The sequence below is a fragment of the Uloborus diversus genome, chromosome 4 (genome assembly GCF_026930045.1).
Source record: "Uloborus diversus isolate 005 chromosome 4, Udiv.v.3.1, whole genome shotgun sequence".
NCBI lineage: Eukaryota > Metazoa > Arthropoda > Arachnida > Araneae > Uloboridae > Uloborus > Uloborus diversus.
In genome coordinates, this window is record NC_072734.1 from 179094764 (window position 1) to 179111941 (window position 17178).

The 17178-nt window shown below is 31.4% G+C and overlaps 1 protein-coding gene across 1 annotated transcript in view; it reads right to left on the reverse strand.

Annotated features, from left to right (window-relative positions):
* Positions 1-2026: 2026 nt before the first annotated feature.
* The window catches only part of LOC129221021 (protein O-mannosyl-transferase Tmtc3-like), a 117987-nt gene continuing 102835 nt past the window's right edge, over positions 2027-17178 (reverse strand). The window contains exons 19-23 of the mRNA XM_054855457.1: positions 16422-16542; positions 13670-13771; positions 11837-11920; positions 10601-10836; positions 2027-2243 (exon numbers count right to left, since the gene is read on the reverse strand). Of these exons, the coding sequence (XP_054711432.1) occupies positions 2027-2243; positions 10601-10836; positions 11837-11920; positions 13670-13771; positions 16422-16542 (760 nt within the window). The remainder of the gene's footprint in view (positions 2244-10600; positions 10837-11836; positions 11921-13669; positions 13772-16421; positions 16543-17178) is intronic.

Below are 17178 nucleotides of genomic sequence, written 5' to 3' on the forward strand. Positions count from 1 at the left end.
GTTTATTAGTTGTCTCTGTTCAGGAACTAGCTTACAGCTTTCTCAGAGCTTAGATATATAAAAAATACTAATAATTTATTCTTATAGTTGGAAAGTGCAGTTGGGGAAAATAAAACGAGCACAAATTTATAAACCAGAATTTTTATTATGAAAGGCAAATGATTTACAGTTTATATTTTTGACAACATCAACAATAACCTTTGAAGGCAGCAAGTATCATTGTAAAAAATCACATTTATATGGTCATTTTTATCTTATTATGCAGTAAACTATACTTCGTATAAGGAAAGGGAAACAATAAAACGGGGAAACAATACTAAATGACTAATTAAAGGATTGCTACTGCACATGCGCATGCAATCATTCCCTGGACTTAAACATCACATAAAGCATCATTGAAATTCAAATGTAATTAAGGCACGAATTTGCTTTGTAAAAGGTTTTCTCTAAAAGCATAAACCTTAAAAATGCTACATGTTTCTTTAATTGACTGAATGAATTTATCATCTGATAATTTTGAGAGTTTTTACAATCCGTTTTGCTCTTTGTTCTTCACTTACCTAGCAAACACTAATATTTCAAATACGTAATATTCTTATATACAAATCCAAAAAGGAAAAGAGAAGGGAAAACGCAAGAAATAGAAATGAAACAATTTTGAAAAGAAAAAAAAAGAGAGGTGTTAAGTGGTAAGTATAAAACAAAAAATGAGGACGCGAAAAGTATGCAATTTTCTTTATACAATCAGAAAAACTGGAAGAGAAAGCAATGTTGAAAAGTCAAGATAGCAACGAAAAAAGGAGGATTACAAAGTGTAATGTTAAAATGAGTGCAAAATAAGTATGCAACATTCTTCCATACAAATTCCAAAAGATAGTTGAAAGTGAAAGAAATAGATTATCTTTAAAAAAAAAAACAATTAAAAAAAGCAAACAAACATAACAAAGTAAGAAAAAAGCAGTACCTGATCAATACTCTCAAAAATAGCTAAAATCGCAAATTGTTTCAAACATAATTTTTTAATATTTTAAATTGATTTCTACGAATGAAATTTGCCTCACTCATCTAAAGAATTAGATGCGTAAAAAATAAATAAATAAACGAACAAATAAAATAGCAGCACCTTTTAAACAAAGCAGCTAATACACTTTTTTCCATTAAAAAAATCTTTAACCGCTTTCAAAAAGAAAAAATAAAATAAAATTAATAAGCTCATTAATAGACCATTGCCAATAATGTTTGAGACCAAAAAAATTTAGAACAGGATAAAACCAATTCTAAAGGTAAGAAAATCTAATAACATTAATAGAAAAAATAAATTACGGGCGAACTGAGTTCGGGAAGGGGGGTGTACGGGGGGTTTAAGGGGGGGGACGATTTATCACGATTTCCGGAAAAACTAACAGTCCTATCGAAAAAAACTAAATTAAAGTTGTTGGTAATAAAAAGATCTACAACTTTTGCATTTGCACTTTTTTTTTACATAACCTCAAAATTTATGCGAAAAATTCAAAAAACCGACTTTTTGGTTTTTTATTTTTATCTCCTACAAAAAAATTTTTTTTTTACTAAATTTAATGAAAAGTTACCTTATTATGTTCCAAATATACTGTAATTTTTTGGATTTAAAATATTTATTTTTTCTCCTTATTTTGATTCAGTAGTAAAAAAAAACATCAGAATTTTCAATCAAAAAATCTCACATCAAAATATCTGATTTCTTTTAAAAATCGGAGCAAGTTTTTTTTGTTGGAATCTCTACTTTTTTAATGGTATAAAAAAAACAATATACAATACCATGGAAACTTTTCGCAAAAAATGAAGAAAATAAAAAAAAACTCGAATTTGAAAAAAAAAAATCATCACCATGTAAAATTTTAAGCTATTTATTAAAATTTGCACTTTAATTACACAAAAAAAGGTATAGAACATTAATTTCGTTTAATAAATACTTCATTCATTTTAACAAAACGCTTCATTTTCTTGTTATTTATCAATATTTAATCATTAACTATAATCACATCCTTTACTTATCCATTAGTTTTCGCTTCTTTGATGGCTGTTCTTCATCATTATGCTCAACTATTGTTCTTGATTCCAGTAGATCTTCGAAATTTTCTATACCATCATCATCTTCGTCTCTAATATTTTGTCCAGTCTGCATAAGTTCTTCATCCTCAGTTTCATCTAAATCATTAACTTTCTCGTAGGTTTTTACTTCCACATTGACGCATTTTTCAGAACTTTGGCAATTTGAACATAGACTGCAGTTACCGTCTAATGGTGGATGAGAAGGGTGAAACAAACGCATGCTGTAGCTTGATTTTTAATTATTGTAGTATATTTTTATTTTCAGTTTGTGTCAATGTAACATGGAAAATTTCATTTTTTTGTGTAATTTAAGTGCAAATTTTAATAAATAGCTTAAAATTTTACATAGTGATGATTTTTTTTTTTTAAATTCGAGTTTTTTTAATTTTCTTCATTTTTTTGCGAAAAGTTTCCATAGTATTGTACATTGTTTTTTATACCATTAAAAAGTAGATTCCAACAAAAAAAAAAAAAAACTTGCTCCGATTTTTAAAAAAAAATCAGATATTTTGTCGTGAGATATTTTGATTGAAAATTATAATGCTTTTTTACTACTGAATCAAAATAAGAAGAAAAAATTAATATTTTAAATCCAAAAAATTACAGTGTATTTGGGACATAATAAGGTAACTTTTCATCAAATTTAGTGAAAAAAAAATTTTTTTTTTTTGTAGGAGATAAAAATAAAAAACCAAAAGTTGTTTTTTTGAATTTTTCGCATAAATTTTGAGGTTATGTAAAAAAAGTGAAAACACAAAATTTGTAGATCTATTTATTACCAACAACTTTGTAATTTTTTTTTTCGATAGTGCTGTTAGTTTTTCCGGAAATCGTGATAAACAGTTTCTCCCCCTTAAACCCCCCTTCCCGAACTCAGCTCGCCCGTAATTTATTTTTCCTATTAATCTTATTAGATTTTCTTACCTTTCGAACTGGTTTTATCTTGTTCTAAATTTTTTCAACTTTTTACCATTTTCAAAGCTATTGGCACTGGCCTATAACTACATCAGATAAAAAAAAAACACATACAATTTTTCCCCTGTTGCCAAAAAAATGTTTTTTTTAATGAATTAATGTACTTTTCAAAACAAATAAAAACAATAAAGTGTCAACTTTAAAAAATATTTTTCAATGTCAAAAAAAAAAAAAAAAAAGTTTCCGCATATCTTAATGCAGAAACATAAAGGATTTCGAGTTTTTCTGCCGAAAACTGAATACGTAAATTAAAACTTCAGAATGAAAATAAAAGCAAGTCATATTGACAATAATTATTTCACAGTTAAAACCATGCCGTCGGAGTCGGAGTCAATCTCATTTTGGGATAAAAGAGTCAGATTCTCGAGCCGAAAGTATTTAATTCAAAGACTCGGAGTTGGAATCGGTCATTTTCTTTTAGAGTACGCAACTCTGCCTATGTTTGTGGAGTCGGACTTATTTTAAGATAAAGGAGTCGGAGTTGAATGTCCAAGAATCGGAGTCAGCCATTTTTCCTCCGTGTATAAATTTTTACCAAAACAACGAAGTCAGAGTCGAAGTCGGGGAGTCGGAGTCCGACAAATTGTCGGGCAAAGGAGTCGGGGTTATGTGCCTCAAAATTCTCGGAGTCGGAAGTTTGTCGTTAAGAGCTATTTCCAACAAAATTTGTTTGAAGTAAATCCGTCTTCAAATGCGGAATCTGCATTGACTTTCAGTTTCCCCGCAGGAGCTAATGTTAAGGGATTTGAACTGTTCAAAATGGAACGGAAAATTGTTCAAATCAAAAAGATATTTCATATGCATGGTTTTCATCAAAAGCTTTTTAACACAAGTTTATTTGAAGCCAATTCGCCTCTAGTTTCGGAATTGCCTTGAATTTCCCCGTAGGCGCTAATGTTAAGTTTTTTCGAACTGTTGAAAATTGAACGAAAATTAGTTCAAATCAAAAAGTGAAATATAGGGATGAGGTATCCTCTCCGAAATCTTTCGAACAAAATAAAATTTACGTGAAATACACCGCCAGCTCAGTCATTTCCACCCGAGGACTGCAGTTTCGTGCTTATTAGCACTCATCAGTCCGGCATAGGAAAATGACTGAGCTGGAGATGGAAAACCTCTTAAGGAAGCCAAGAGTGCGAAACAAACTGGTAGCTAATATAGAATTAGCAGACCGAACGAGTGACCGAAGCAATGGTTCGGTTCAACTCATAGATTGAACGCGAGGCATGGTATATTTAGTTGAACCGAAATGAGTTGAACCGAATATGAGTTGAACCGAACCATTGCTTCGGTCACTCGTTTGGTCTGCTAATTCTATATTAGCTACCAGTTTGTTTCGCACTCTTGGCTTCCTTAAGTGGTTTTCCATCTCCAGCTCAGTCATTTTCCTATGCCGGGCTGATGAGTGCTAATAAGCACGAAACTGCAGTCCTCGGCTGGAAATGACTGAGCTGGCGGTGTATTTCACGTATTTCTGCTTTAGCCCTGGCTAATGGGCGGTAATTTACTGAATAAAAATAAAATTTGTTTGACACGCACTATTCACTCAAAAGCTATTGGGGGGAGGAGGGACAGACAGACAGACCGACAGATATTTTTTCCGTCTCAATACCCTACTTTCCAATTTTTAATTTTTCGATATTTATTTAATTATTTTTTTCATTTTTGACTTTTTTGTTTTTCGCGATATTTTCAAGATTCATTAATCCTTCTTCCATGCTTTTTTCTTCTTTCTCTGACTTTTACTGGGAAAGTAGGCTGAAAAAGGAGGAGTACTAAGTGTAAAGTATAAAATAAGTGCAATATTCTTACATACAAATCCAAAAGGAAAAGCAAAATTGAAAGAAATAGAATCTCCATCAAAGGAAAAAGTTTTTAAAAAGTAAAAAAGGTAACAATATTAAGTAGAAAGTATAAAATAAAAGATGAGAGCAAAATAAATTTGCAGTTTTTATCTATACAAATCTAAAAACCATAAAACAAAACAATTTTGAAAAAATAAAAAAGGTAACAATATTAAGTAGAAAGTATAAAATAAAAGATGAGAGCAAAATAAATTTGCAATTTTCATCTATACAAATCTAAAAACCATAAAACAAAACAATTTTGAAAAGTATACAAGCTAGCAATTAAAACAAAAGATAAGTATTAAATAGGGAGTGTATGAAAATGAGTAAAAATTGGAAACTGAACAAGAAGAAATTTCAACAACACTTACGTCGTTTTGTGAGGGTACTAAAAGCGAAACTCAGAATATCATCATTTTAGTTGATATGGTTTCATCCAGCTCAATTCCATTTAGTGAACATATCAAATAGAATTATAAAAGTTTCAAATTTTCTTGCTTATAGCCATTGAGAATTTAAGTTTAACTTAAATATTAATTCTCATTTATGTTCAAAGAAAATTTTCATTAGTTATTGACTTCAATTGAATACATAGAAAAAGAAAATTTGCTCGAATATCGTTTAGGAAAAAGAAAACTTTTAAACAGCTTTGTTATGTTGAACAATGTTTATTTTAAGTATGAGTTAATTAGTCTGCTTCTTTGAAACGATTAGAATGATAAGTTAAAACTACTATGGTTATTAATATGCATCGAAAACTAATATAATCAAACTTCATTAGAGTCATTCTCAGGAAAATCAGGATTTTTGCTGCTGATAAAAAAAAAAATCTCCTAATATGTTAAATACTTGAAGTTAGATCTGTTCTGAAGTAATAATACTGTTATAGTGGTTCAGATTAAGCGAGCAAATATTTTAAGTTTTTTAAATTACTTTGTTAGTGACACATCCATGGACAAACTGTGTCCACACATGTGATGTCCACGGATGTTATAAAAACCTGCATTTAAGAACATGTGCTTTTGAAGTTTTGACTTGAAAAATGAAAAACAAATATTTTATATTTACAGTGGCGGTAAAAAAAAATGTATCACCCGCGCCGCAAAGGAGAGGAATATCATCCCGACTGCATTCAACACACAGTCAAGCATCCCGTATCCCAGATGATTTGGGGATGTATTTCTGATCAAGGAGTTGGTGGGCTTCACTTGGTACAAGGAAGAGTAAACGCTCAGGTGTATATTGGCATTTTGGAGGAGAAATTGCTTCCTACTATCCGGGATCACTTTACTTCAGTTCCAAACGTCATTTTACGGGATGATTCTGCTCTGTGCCATAGGGCAAAACTGGTAAGTAACAATTTAGAAACTTTTATCCTGCCATTATACTTAAATTGACATGGGGTTAAGCATTGAGAAGGAATAGATGGAGAGAGTGCAACCCTACTATCCCGATACGGCAACAGTACCATGTGACTTGGGGAGCAATTTCGAGTTGACCGTAACCGTTGAAGAAGTTTTCATTAGCTGAAGCCATGCATGATAACAACCTTTAACTGTAGAAGGGAAAACTTAGATTTATAGTAATAGTGCAGTATTTTAGCATTGTAAACTGTGAGGAAAAAGCCACACCAGGAGGTCCAATAACTTTTCCCTAGCATGTAGGAATGTTTTTTACTTCTAAATAAAGAAAAAATAACATTTATTTGCATTCAACGAGTACATATTCCACAATTGCCTATAATTTTTAAATTTTTGTACTTATTTTATCTATAAAAGTTTTAAAACATTGTATATCTTGAGTGCAAATAACATTTTAGTTTCATAAAAACACTTTTTACTAAACTAGTAATTATTTTAACGGCTCTTAAGCATTATGTGTACATTTGCTTTGTTGGCTAGTATCTTCTCACCAAGCTCATGTGAACAGCAGATGCGCAAGAATAAAGATTTGCTATTTTTATGCTTCAATTTAAATACTAGTATGCCTGCGTCTAAAATAATTTCAAAACATTGATTACAATACATATGAATCTATAAATTTTCAGTCAATAACAGAACACTTTAAACTATTTGGACATGCCATCATTTCAGGGAATTAACATCAAAATACATGAAAAATGCAATTACATTATATTTTAAAATCCGGAAAGAAGTAGGGAGAGGGAGTTTGAATGATAGGCCTGTATTTGTATCCGTTATTTATTTATTTATTTATTTATTATTATGCGGTAAAGGAGTTGGAGCCAGAGTTGCTCTGATTTGTAGCCCCGACTTCATAATAAGCTCTATCGCGTCGTCCGAAAAATATTTAATGCCAAAAGAGCGATTGCGTGCCGAAACGCGACAACTTCCCAGCCAAACAAGTCACCTGACCTGGGAAACATTGGTTCCCAAGTTTATTTCACTGAGACATTTGCTATGGCTCCCTCCATTAGTATTCCTTCTCAATGTGGTTAAGTTTTTTTTTTTTTTTTTTCCTCTAAATTCACACGCAGGTTCAGAAATGGAAAAATGAGCACGGTGTCAGCAGTTTGCTTTGGCCCGGAAACAGCCCCGATCTATGTAAACAATTATCGGATTCCTGCTGTTAAGTGTTTATTTCATAAGTTTTGCAGAATTTCACATACATTCATCGATAATCGGTCAACCAAAACTTCTCACATTATCCCATTGTTGTGAAAATGCGGGGGTGATGCAATTTTTTTTTTACCAACACTGTAATATTATCAATTCATTGAATTATTGTATTATCTTACCTAGTTATTTTAAATATGTATGAGCCACAGATGTGATGAGTTGATCTTTACTTTTTATAAATCAATGAAAAAAAAAACTTTAAATTAAGTCACAGAAATCTCGAAGCAAGTTTCTGTTTTTGTCCCACTAAACAAAATAGCTTCTAGAGAGTAGACCCTTCACCCAATACAGTTTGGTGTTGCAACCTGGAAGAGTTTATTAGCACTTTCTTTTCTGTCCACAGATGTGACTATTTCTCTGGTTACAAGCATTAAACTTGCAATTAAATAAATATGAAAATTAAGTTTATAACTAACTGTAAATTTTTGAGAAGAGTGTACTAAATGTGTACTTGATCGAAAATATAGCGTAAATAGCTAATTTCTTGTTTGGTGCATGAAACAAAAAAAGAAGATGAATGATTACAGTTCACGGATGTGATAAATCACATTCTGTGGCCAAAATTTAAACAAAAAATAAACTTTTTTTTCTCAATTAGCAACTTTAATATATTCCATTAGTTGTATTAAAGTGTTTTATTCACTTAAATTATTTTCCACATTTTTATACTTTATAGTAAAAACTAGAAACATAAATTCCTAATTTTTCTGAGAATGACCCATTAATGCAAAAAATGATATAGCTCGTAATTTTCAAAAAACTTAAATTGCTTAGAGCAAATGGTTCTTAAGTTTTTTTTTTTTTTTTTTTTTTTGTGTATTAAAAAAGAAAATTCAAAAGAACTTGTCCGTTATATCAACCTCTCTCGATAAATCATCCTAACAGTGCGAACAAATGTGTAACTAATTTTTATGTAACCAACATAAATATATTAGTTTAAATATATTTCTTGAAAAATGATTTTTTTTTCAGTACTTTATTCGGATATTTTGAAAGCTTTTCAGAAAATAAAAATAAATATGATATTTTGCTTGAAAGTGTTAAAACATTAAAAATACTACATGTTTCTTCATTTGGCTGAATTGATTAATAAATCGAAATTTTTGAGCAGTTTTTACAATCGGTTTTGCTTTTTGTTCGCTATTTACGTAAGGAAACACCGAGTTGAAAAACTCGATGAACATTTTTAAAAATGCTTACTTTTTTTTTGAAAATAAACACTTATTGTTGGAAAATACAACAACCCATTAAGATTTAAATAAATGGATGTGGATACTGCATTATTTTATCTCATTGTTTAATGTCAGCACAATGTTAAATAAATTATTCCAGTGGTTAAAATGATCATTCGTTTACTTTGAAATTTAGCGAAATGATAAAAGCTTTTAATACAAAACTTATACGGTTCATATTGCTGCCTTCAAATAACACCAATCACCGACCAAACAATACGTAGATAAAATACAAGGCATGTCAGAAGACGGCGCATCTTTAGAAAAACCCTTAATTAAATGGACTGTTGACGTAAAGATTTGACAAAGTTATTGATGCATTGTGCAGAAATTAATATTCAACAGCCGAGAGTCATGCAACCGATTACATTAAAATTGATATTAATTTATGTCAGATCAATAAGATAATATCCCTTATTGACATTAATTGCAATCTAACTAGATTTCGCTCATCAAATACTTAAAAGCCTTTAGCAAAGAATCAGAGAAAATTAGCGTTTACTTCAAGGTCGTTTTTTCTCTAGCGTCTAAATATTGCTATCATCATTTATTATAGTTCACATTTGAAGGATGTAAAAAAAAGCTTTGTAAAGTTGAAAAATGGCTTTCTCAGTAAATTCGGTTCAGCACTTTTCAGTTAGAGTCGCTGTAGTCAAAATGGATCGCTAAGAACGGCAAAAATTGCAATCTGGAAGAGTCGAATACTATTGTTCAAAACCAACGTTAAAAACCACGAGGAACATGTCTTTTCATCCATAAGCTCATTTCTTTTGCATTGAGAAATGTGTTCCTTGTAACGCCGAAAGACGTATCTGTGTTAATCTGCAATTTGTGCTTTTTGTTGTTGTTACTTTTTATTTTATGTTTCATGGTCTTATTTTTATCAACGACTGGCGTCGTCGCAAGAAAGACTTTGCTGTTTTGTGCTCCTTGCCGACCAATGGGGAAGTACAGACTGAAAAGTCCAGTACTTCAAACAGGCACAGATTCAGAAGGGTCATGGGGGTCGTGACACTCTTTTAAGTGCCCAAAGATATCCTAAACCTGCGTTTTGGAGACTTATATTTGGAAAAAAATTGCCTCAGACTGTTTAAGCCCATAAAGCATACTCAAGACCCCCTTCCGGAAATGGCCCTCTCCAAAACCAGAAGCAGGATTCATCCTTAACTTCAACAGATAGCAATGAGCGTCATCAGGAGTATCTTTCAAGAATGTCATTGGGGTTATGACATTCTTTTAAGTGACTAAAGATGGCCAAAATCTGCGTTTTGGTGTCTTATAGTTCGAAAAAATTCGTCCCAGATTCCCTGTTTATGTTCAAAAAGGACACTTCAAGATACAGCCCTCTCCAAAACCAGAAGCTGGACTTGATCTTGACTCCATCAGAGAGCAATGAGCGTCATCATGAGTGTCTTAAAAGAATGCATTGGGGTCATGGCACTCTTTAAAGTGACCACAGATAACCTAAATCTACGTTTTGGAGGCTTAAATTTTGAAAAACTTCGCCCCAAATTCTCTATTTATGCTCGAAATGGACACTTATGAAAATGACCCTCTCCAAGATCAGAAGTTGGATCCGCTTTTGACTGCAAGACTGAAACTTTTTTAAGTGACCAAAGATAGCCTTAATCTGCGTTTTGGGGTCTTATATTACAAAAAAAAAAAAAAAACCCAGATCTCATTTAATGGTCAAAAAAGACACTTAGGATCTCCATCTGGAAATGAATCTCTGCAAAACCAGAAACTGGATCCGTCCTTGACTCCAACAGACCTTGTATTTTATCGCAAGCGCTCATGATCTCTGTACAATGGCTACCTCATCTGATGAGGTGAATTGTTTCTACTGTCCGTGAAAGTTGGCGATATAAGTTTCCTTCTGGCTCGGACTATTTCTAAATGGTCATTGACGTAGCGTTCGTGCGGTGCCAAAGCTGAGGCTCTCTCTAGGCACGTTTCTGCTTCCTGTAGATGTCCACGTTCAACGTACACAACACAAAGGTTATGAAGCGCTTGCACGTTTTCGGGCTCTTGGCTCAGGATGTTTTCATAACACTGGAAAGAAAAAGAGAAAGGTCAAGTTCACAATCAAGAAAGTAAAGGGTGTTTTTTTTTTTTTTTTGGAGGTATAGAACTTTAGGTTCAAATAAAACACAGTTAAATGGTTTTAATTGCACCGAATTTGGCTTTATTCGAAAGATTATTTTTTGCCATTTTTATTTAAATATGCTTTCCGGCATATGGCCATCTCGGCTGGGTCGGAGAAAGTCCAATCGGAAAGTTCAATTTTCTATTACTTTTTGCAGAAATGGAGGCAGTATCTCAGCGATAACGTTGCGAATGTTCCCTTCCAAGGCGTCAATCCTCTGTAGCTTATCGGTGTAGACGAAAGATTTCACATAGCCCCACAAAAAATAATCCAGCGGTGTTAAATTGCATGATCTTGCAGGTGAATTCACGGGTCCATTGCGCGAAAATATACATTTACCGAACGTTTCTTTCAATAAATAAATTTGCCACGCGCTGTGTGGCATGTTGCACCGTCTTGTTGTCTATTCATGATGAACTGGCAAACCAAACTAAACACAAAACAAGTGACAGCTATCAAAATGGCACACATATCAGTGTTGCCAACTTAAAGTTCTATACCTCTAAACAAAAACACCCTTTATAAGGTGCCTGCACGAACCTTCTTAATTTCTTAAACAGTTTCAAAAGCTGTAAATGTAGCTTTTTCTCTTTTAAAATCCGGTCTACCCGAGCAGTGTGAAATTGTAGCTGATGTGTATAATTAAGGCTACATGTAGAAAAAATCTTTGTAACATCCCTAACAGCTTTTCCAAAAAAGGAAATAAATATATGAATAATTTTATTGTTAACTGAATTGAATTGTAGAATAGAAAGAGGAGTTGAACTTTGGTTTTAGTCTTTATTTTTCAGACCAAAACATTCTTGAGGTAAATATAAATCAAGATTCGAAAGCATGCATTTTTTCTCTTAAGAAAAGCATTATATCAGTTAAAACAATATTTTTTGTGCATAAAATAATACTTACTTTTTGAGCTGCATCTAAATCCCTTATACTGTTTATGTATATGTCTCCGAGAAGTATTAAGCCTTTTACATGATCTGGATGATACTGTAAAAGAAGGTTTTTGAAATTTAGCTGATATTTGTCTGAGAAAATAATTTTTTACTTTGTGATACTCTTTTAAAAAACCAGCAAACTAACAGTTGATTTTGCTCATTCAAACATGCTACGTGATTTTTTCAGTTTTTCTGAGTAATCGAAAGAAAAAACGAATTTCAAAGGAAACATCGTTTAGTTTTTATGTCATAGACACAAACTGCATTAAAAAAAAATATACTTCTTGGGCTGAAACCTTTAAAAACATAATTAAAAAGTAAGCTTGAATTTAAAAAAATAAGAGTGCTGCAAATATAAATTTATTTCATAATTTTTTGATTTAGCTTAAAGGGTCTAAGGACCTTCAATCTTCAAAATTTTCACATTTCTGAACAAAATATATGTTATGCATAATTTTATTCTGAACAATTTGATACCTTATTTATCACCATACGCAAAAAACTTTTCAAGTTATCGTTCAAATGCGTAACCTTTCTCCATAGAGATTTATGTTAACATCAGCTGTTTAAGTCTCTTTTTCTCAGGTGCCAGTTTCGCTAGTTTCACGTTCTGCGTGATATATCTCAGAAAGATTTTTTATATATTTTCATAAAACTTTTAATTCATCTTTGCCTGGTTTATTTTTATGATATGAACCTAAATTTATTTATTGTTTTAAATTTATTTATTTATTTTTTAAATATTATAATTTAATACACAAACTATTGGACGAAAATGTTTTTTCAAAAAATAATGTCTTTCATTTTTTTGTTGAGATTTAGGTTCAGATCATAAAAATAATCCCGAAAAACATGCATGAAAAGTTATACGGAAATATATAAGAAACTTTCTGAGATATCACGCACGCAAAACAAGAAACCCGCACCTGAGAAAAAGAGGATTAAACAGCTGCTGTTAATATAAATCTCTATGGGGAAAATTTACGCATTTTTACGATAACTTGAAAAGTTTTTGGCGTATGGTAATAAATAAGGTATCAAATTGTTCAGAATGAAATTATGCATGACATATATTTTTTCCAGAAAGTCGAAACTTTTGAAGGTTAAAGGTCCTTAGACCCCTTAATAAAGGTGACCTATACAAGAAATCTTTACTACTGATTAAAAAAAAGTACTTTTTTCTTTTTCGCTTGGTGAGCCTGTACACATCCGCCCACTTACATTCAATTTTAGAAATTAAAATTATCTAAATTTAATGACAAGTTATATATTTTTGGTATTTAACTTTCTTAATCAATTATAATTACAAATTTTGGAAGTTTTAACTTTCAAAATCTATAAATTATAACTGATTTAAGAAAGTTTAACTGTTTTAATCAATTGTAAATTAAATATTTTGGTAATTTAACTTTTAAAATCAATTATAAATTACATATTTTGGAAATTTAACTTTTTTAATCAATTATAAATTACATAATCTGGAAATTTAACTTTTAAAAACAATTATAAATTACATAATCTGGAAATTCAACTGTTTAAATCAATTATAAATTGTATGTTTTGGAAATTTAACTTTTTAAATTAATTTTTCCGCACTCTTTAACTTACTGAGGCTTTAGCCTCAGCTTATAACGTAAACATATTTTGAAAGCCAAAGTCTACATCACTTGATTTTGCTTGCGATCTATGAGGAGAATTTTCGCAATGGGCAGAAGCATTTAGCCTTGTGTCTACTAAAAGGTACGTAAATCATATCAACTGTCAAATCGCGAGAAAATGCGAAAAAAATTAATTTTCTTACTCGCAAAAGGCGGTGTAGGAAAGGAACCGCTTCCATTGGCCTTCCTGCTTCCGACAGCAGTAACGCCAGATTGAAGAGAGCACTTCGGAAATCTTCACGAATCTAAGGTAAAGAAATATAAATCAGTTATTACAATTGAGGCATTGTCCGTTTTTCACGAGAAGGCACTTCGCTACGCCTCCTCGAACGAAGAGTTCCATTTCACGCGGGGGTGTTCAGTAAGCAAACTATGCGCTTCTAAAGGAGGCAACCAGACAGATCTATACTCAGTTCAGCGAGAGCTGATAGAGAAAGTAAGAAAAGAGGGTTACTACTTTCAGGACTTACTCGCCCGATTGGCAATGCTGTTCGCATTGAAAGCGCGGACATTTCGCTTATCTGATTGGCGCTGTTTTCAATCATCCCAGCGCCAAGCAGACAGCGGTAACGCAAATTGTCACGTTGCTTTGTTTACGTCCACTATCAGCTCTCGCTAATGGACTATAACTTGGGCGTCTATTTTAATGTGCAAAAAAGTCTTAGTGTTCATTACATTACTTGTCTGTTGTCATTTTAGTTATTTTTACATTTTAAAAACGGCTGCTTTTACAACAAAATGCTACGATCCGAATATACCTTCTGCCGAAAAGGGCGAAATAGAATCATCGGATACCACGTGACGAGGGAGGAGTCAAGTGACTTCTCGTGGAAAACGGACAATAAAGTTCAAAACCTTGAATTGTATTAGTGAATTTCAGTAAAAGGGCCATTTCACGGAAAATGGTTATTTTGTCCCGCACGTGACGCTTCTTACATTTCAATAAAAATAATAAGTTTAAAGCGTAATGAACAAAATTTTGTTGCTTAAGATGTCACAAACGTATGCGTGACTTCTTAAGCGAAAAATTTCATTTACAAACAACGTTCGTTTAAACAATTAAAAAGACAAGATCATGTAGCATTATATATAAAAAGAAACTACCAAAAGTTTTTTTTTTAATGATTATAAACTATAGTTTGTCCATAATTTACACCAGACGTGGGCAACGCTTTTAGGTGTCAAAATCATTCAAAAGGTGAGCATTTTCGGAGTTCAGACAAAAAAAAAAAAAAAAAAAAAAAAAATTTTGGTTTAATATAAAAAAATCAGTGCCATTTCATTTTAAAAGTACTGTAAGTAAATAGCGATGTAAATTCTTTTGAGAAAGTAATAAAATCTGCCTTAAGTATAAAACATTAAAACTAAAATTTAAATTCTAACTATTTTGAGGATAAAAAAATCAATTAGCTTTTTTAATACCAAAGTTCCTATTTCTTTTTGAAACAAGTACATTTTTTAATTCGTTAAAACTTAAAAGTGTTTAGCCTTTACTTTTACTTTGTAATCAAGCAAGATTTTACTGAATTTAATTTGTTGTAAGTTTTTTCTTATTTATTCTTAAAGTTTTGCTCGCCATTTTTGTTTTATGCGCACATACGTTATTAAAAGTTTTGCGTCAGTGTCGTCATCAAGAAAAAATGTTTCGATTGTAAAATGTTTGTTGTTTACGCTTGATTCACGAGTAGGTGGCTCCAACTTAAATTTCTAGTCAATAAAAACCGCTGCTATAATGAGTTGATAAGTGGAAGACAAAAGCACCAATTTCGAAATTTAAATTCTTTTTTATCTTTATGTATTTAAACTAGCATGTTTATGCACTCCGATGATCCCGAACTGTTTTAAGCCAATAGATATCTATTTTTATTTAAACTATATTCTTAGAGTAAACTGAATTTTCGGTATTAAGATACTTTGGATAAATTCTTTTTCATTTTCATCATATTTTATACTCATTAGAATGGCAAAACAAAATTGCTGGACGATAAAAAAAAAAAAAAAATAATTTTGTGTGTTTTTTAGCGGGGAATTCGACAAAGCATTGCCGATGGATCCACTATCAGTTTATTTTTAAACTGAAAATATGTAACTAAACAAATAGGTGTGAAGATTTTTTTTAACCCCTTCAGACCTGGTATACCGGATCCTGGTATACCGGACATACACTTCAAACAGTTGCTAATCATTTAATAATTGATTTAATTAGTTGATTTTTTTTTGAAGTTGACTCTTTACATTCTACTTATTATAATCTGTGAAATAATTTTTCGTTTTGGGATTGACAACATTGACATGTAAGGATTGAGAGGTAGAGAGTGGCTCCTTTTTCCAACCATGGATTTTCATCTGAAAAACGAGGTTTTTTTCCTGATTTTTTTAAAAATATATAATCTTTAATTAATCATTTCAAACGCTTAAATTATGCTTTATAATTGTTTGTAGATTATTTTATAATGAAGTTTGTTTGGTATTTTATTGTTTTTGTACATGAAATATTGATTTCAAAAATATAAGTCCGGAATATTGGACGTGCCATAATTCTTTTGATTTTTCTCCTGCAAACACAAAATTTTGTCTATAAGATACCCTTTACCATAGCGCACTGTGTACCAAATATCAACATTTTTGGTCAAATATTTCATAATTCCGACTGAAAGGGTTAATGTTGAAAATTTTCAAGCAACATGAACCTCACTATAATATTATTTAATGATATTAATAACATTCCATATCAAGTAATCAAGATCGAACTAAAAAAAAGCATCAAATAGTTAAAACTCACAAATAAAATGACTAACTTCAGATTGCAGTTTAGAACTTCTTAACATTTACTTTCAAATTAGGTAGAAGGCATTGTTCATTCATTTCTTTCTTACTATTCGCTGTTCTACGTACCTGTACTGCTTTTTGAAACCACTTTTCAGCTAAAGTGAAATTCTTTTCATCCATAGCTAACATTCCCAAATTAAAATAAACTCTTTCATTCACTTGTTTTCTTCTAAGCAGCACGTTCAACCTGTAATGAAGAAATAAAAAAGACAAGGTATAGTTAAACAATAATTTTTATTTATACATGCAAATATATTTTAAAAATTTGTCGACTTCAATAATTATGAAAAATTATTATTGTTTCCACCAATTAATTTCTGATGTAGCGTATACTTACCAAACACAATTACATTTCCAAAATGGCCAAACTGAAGATGCATCGCTACTTTATTTTCAAACTAGTGGCACCCGCACGGCTTTGCCCGTAGTAGAAAATTAAAAGGTCTTTTGGTTCGCCTGTATATTTACAAATAATGTATGATGAATTTCTCGCCAATTGGCTTGCACATGTTACGGTTCCACGTTATGATAACTTATTAATTTACTCGTCCATCTTATGATAATTTTGCGTGGGAAAATGTTTTTAAAATTGGAATAGGAAAAGAACAAAATCGAATTTTCGTAAAATTGCTTCCGGGTCCACACCCCCACGCTACAAACTAATTCTGTGCCAAATTTCATGAAAATCGGCCGAACGATCTAGGCGCTATGCGCGTCACAGAGATCCTGACAGACAGACAGAGATCCAGACAGAGAGATTTTCAGTTTTATTATTAGTAAAGATAAAAGACAAATACATTTATTTAATTACTATCAATAATTT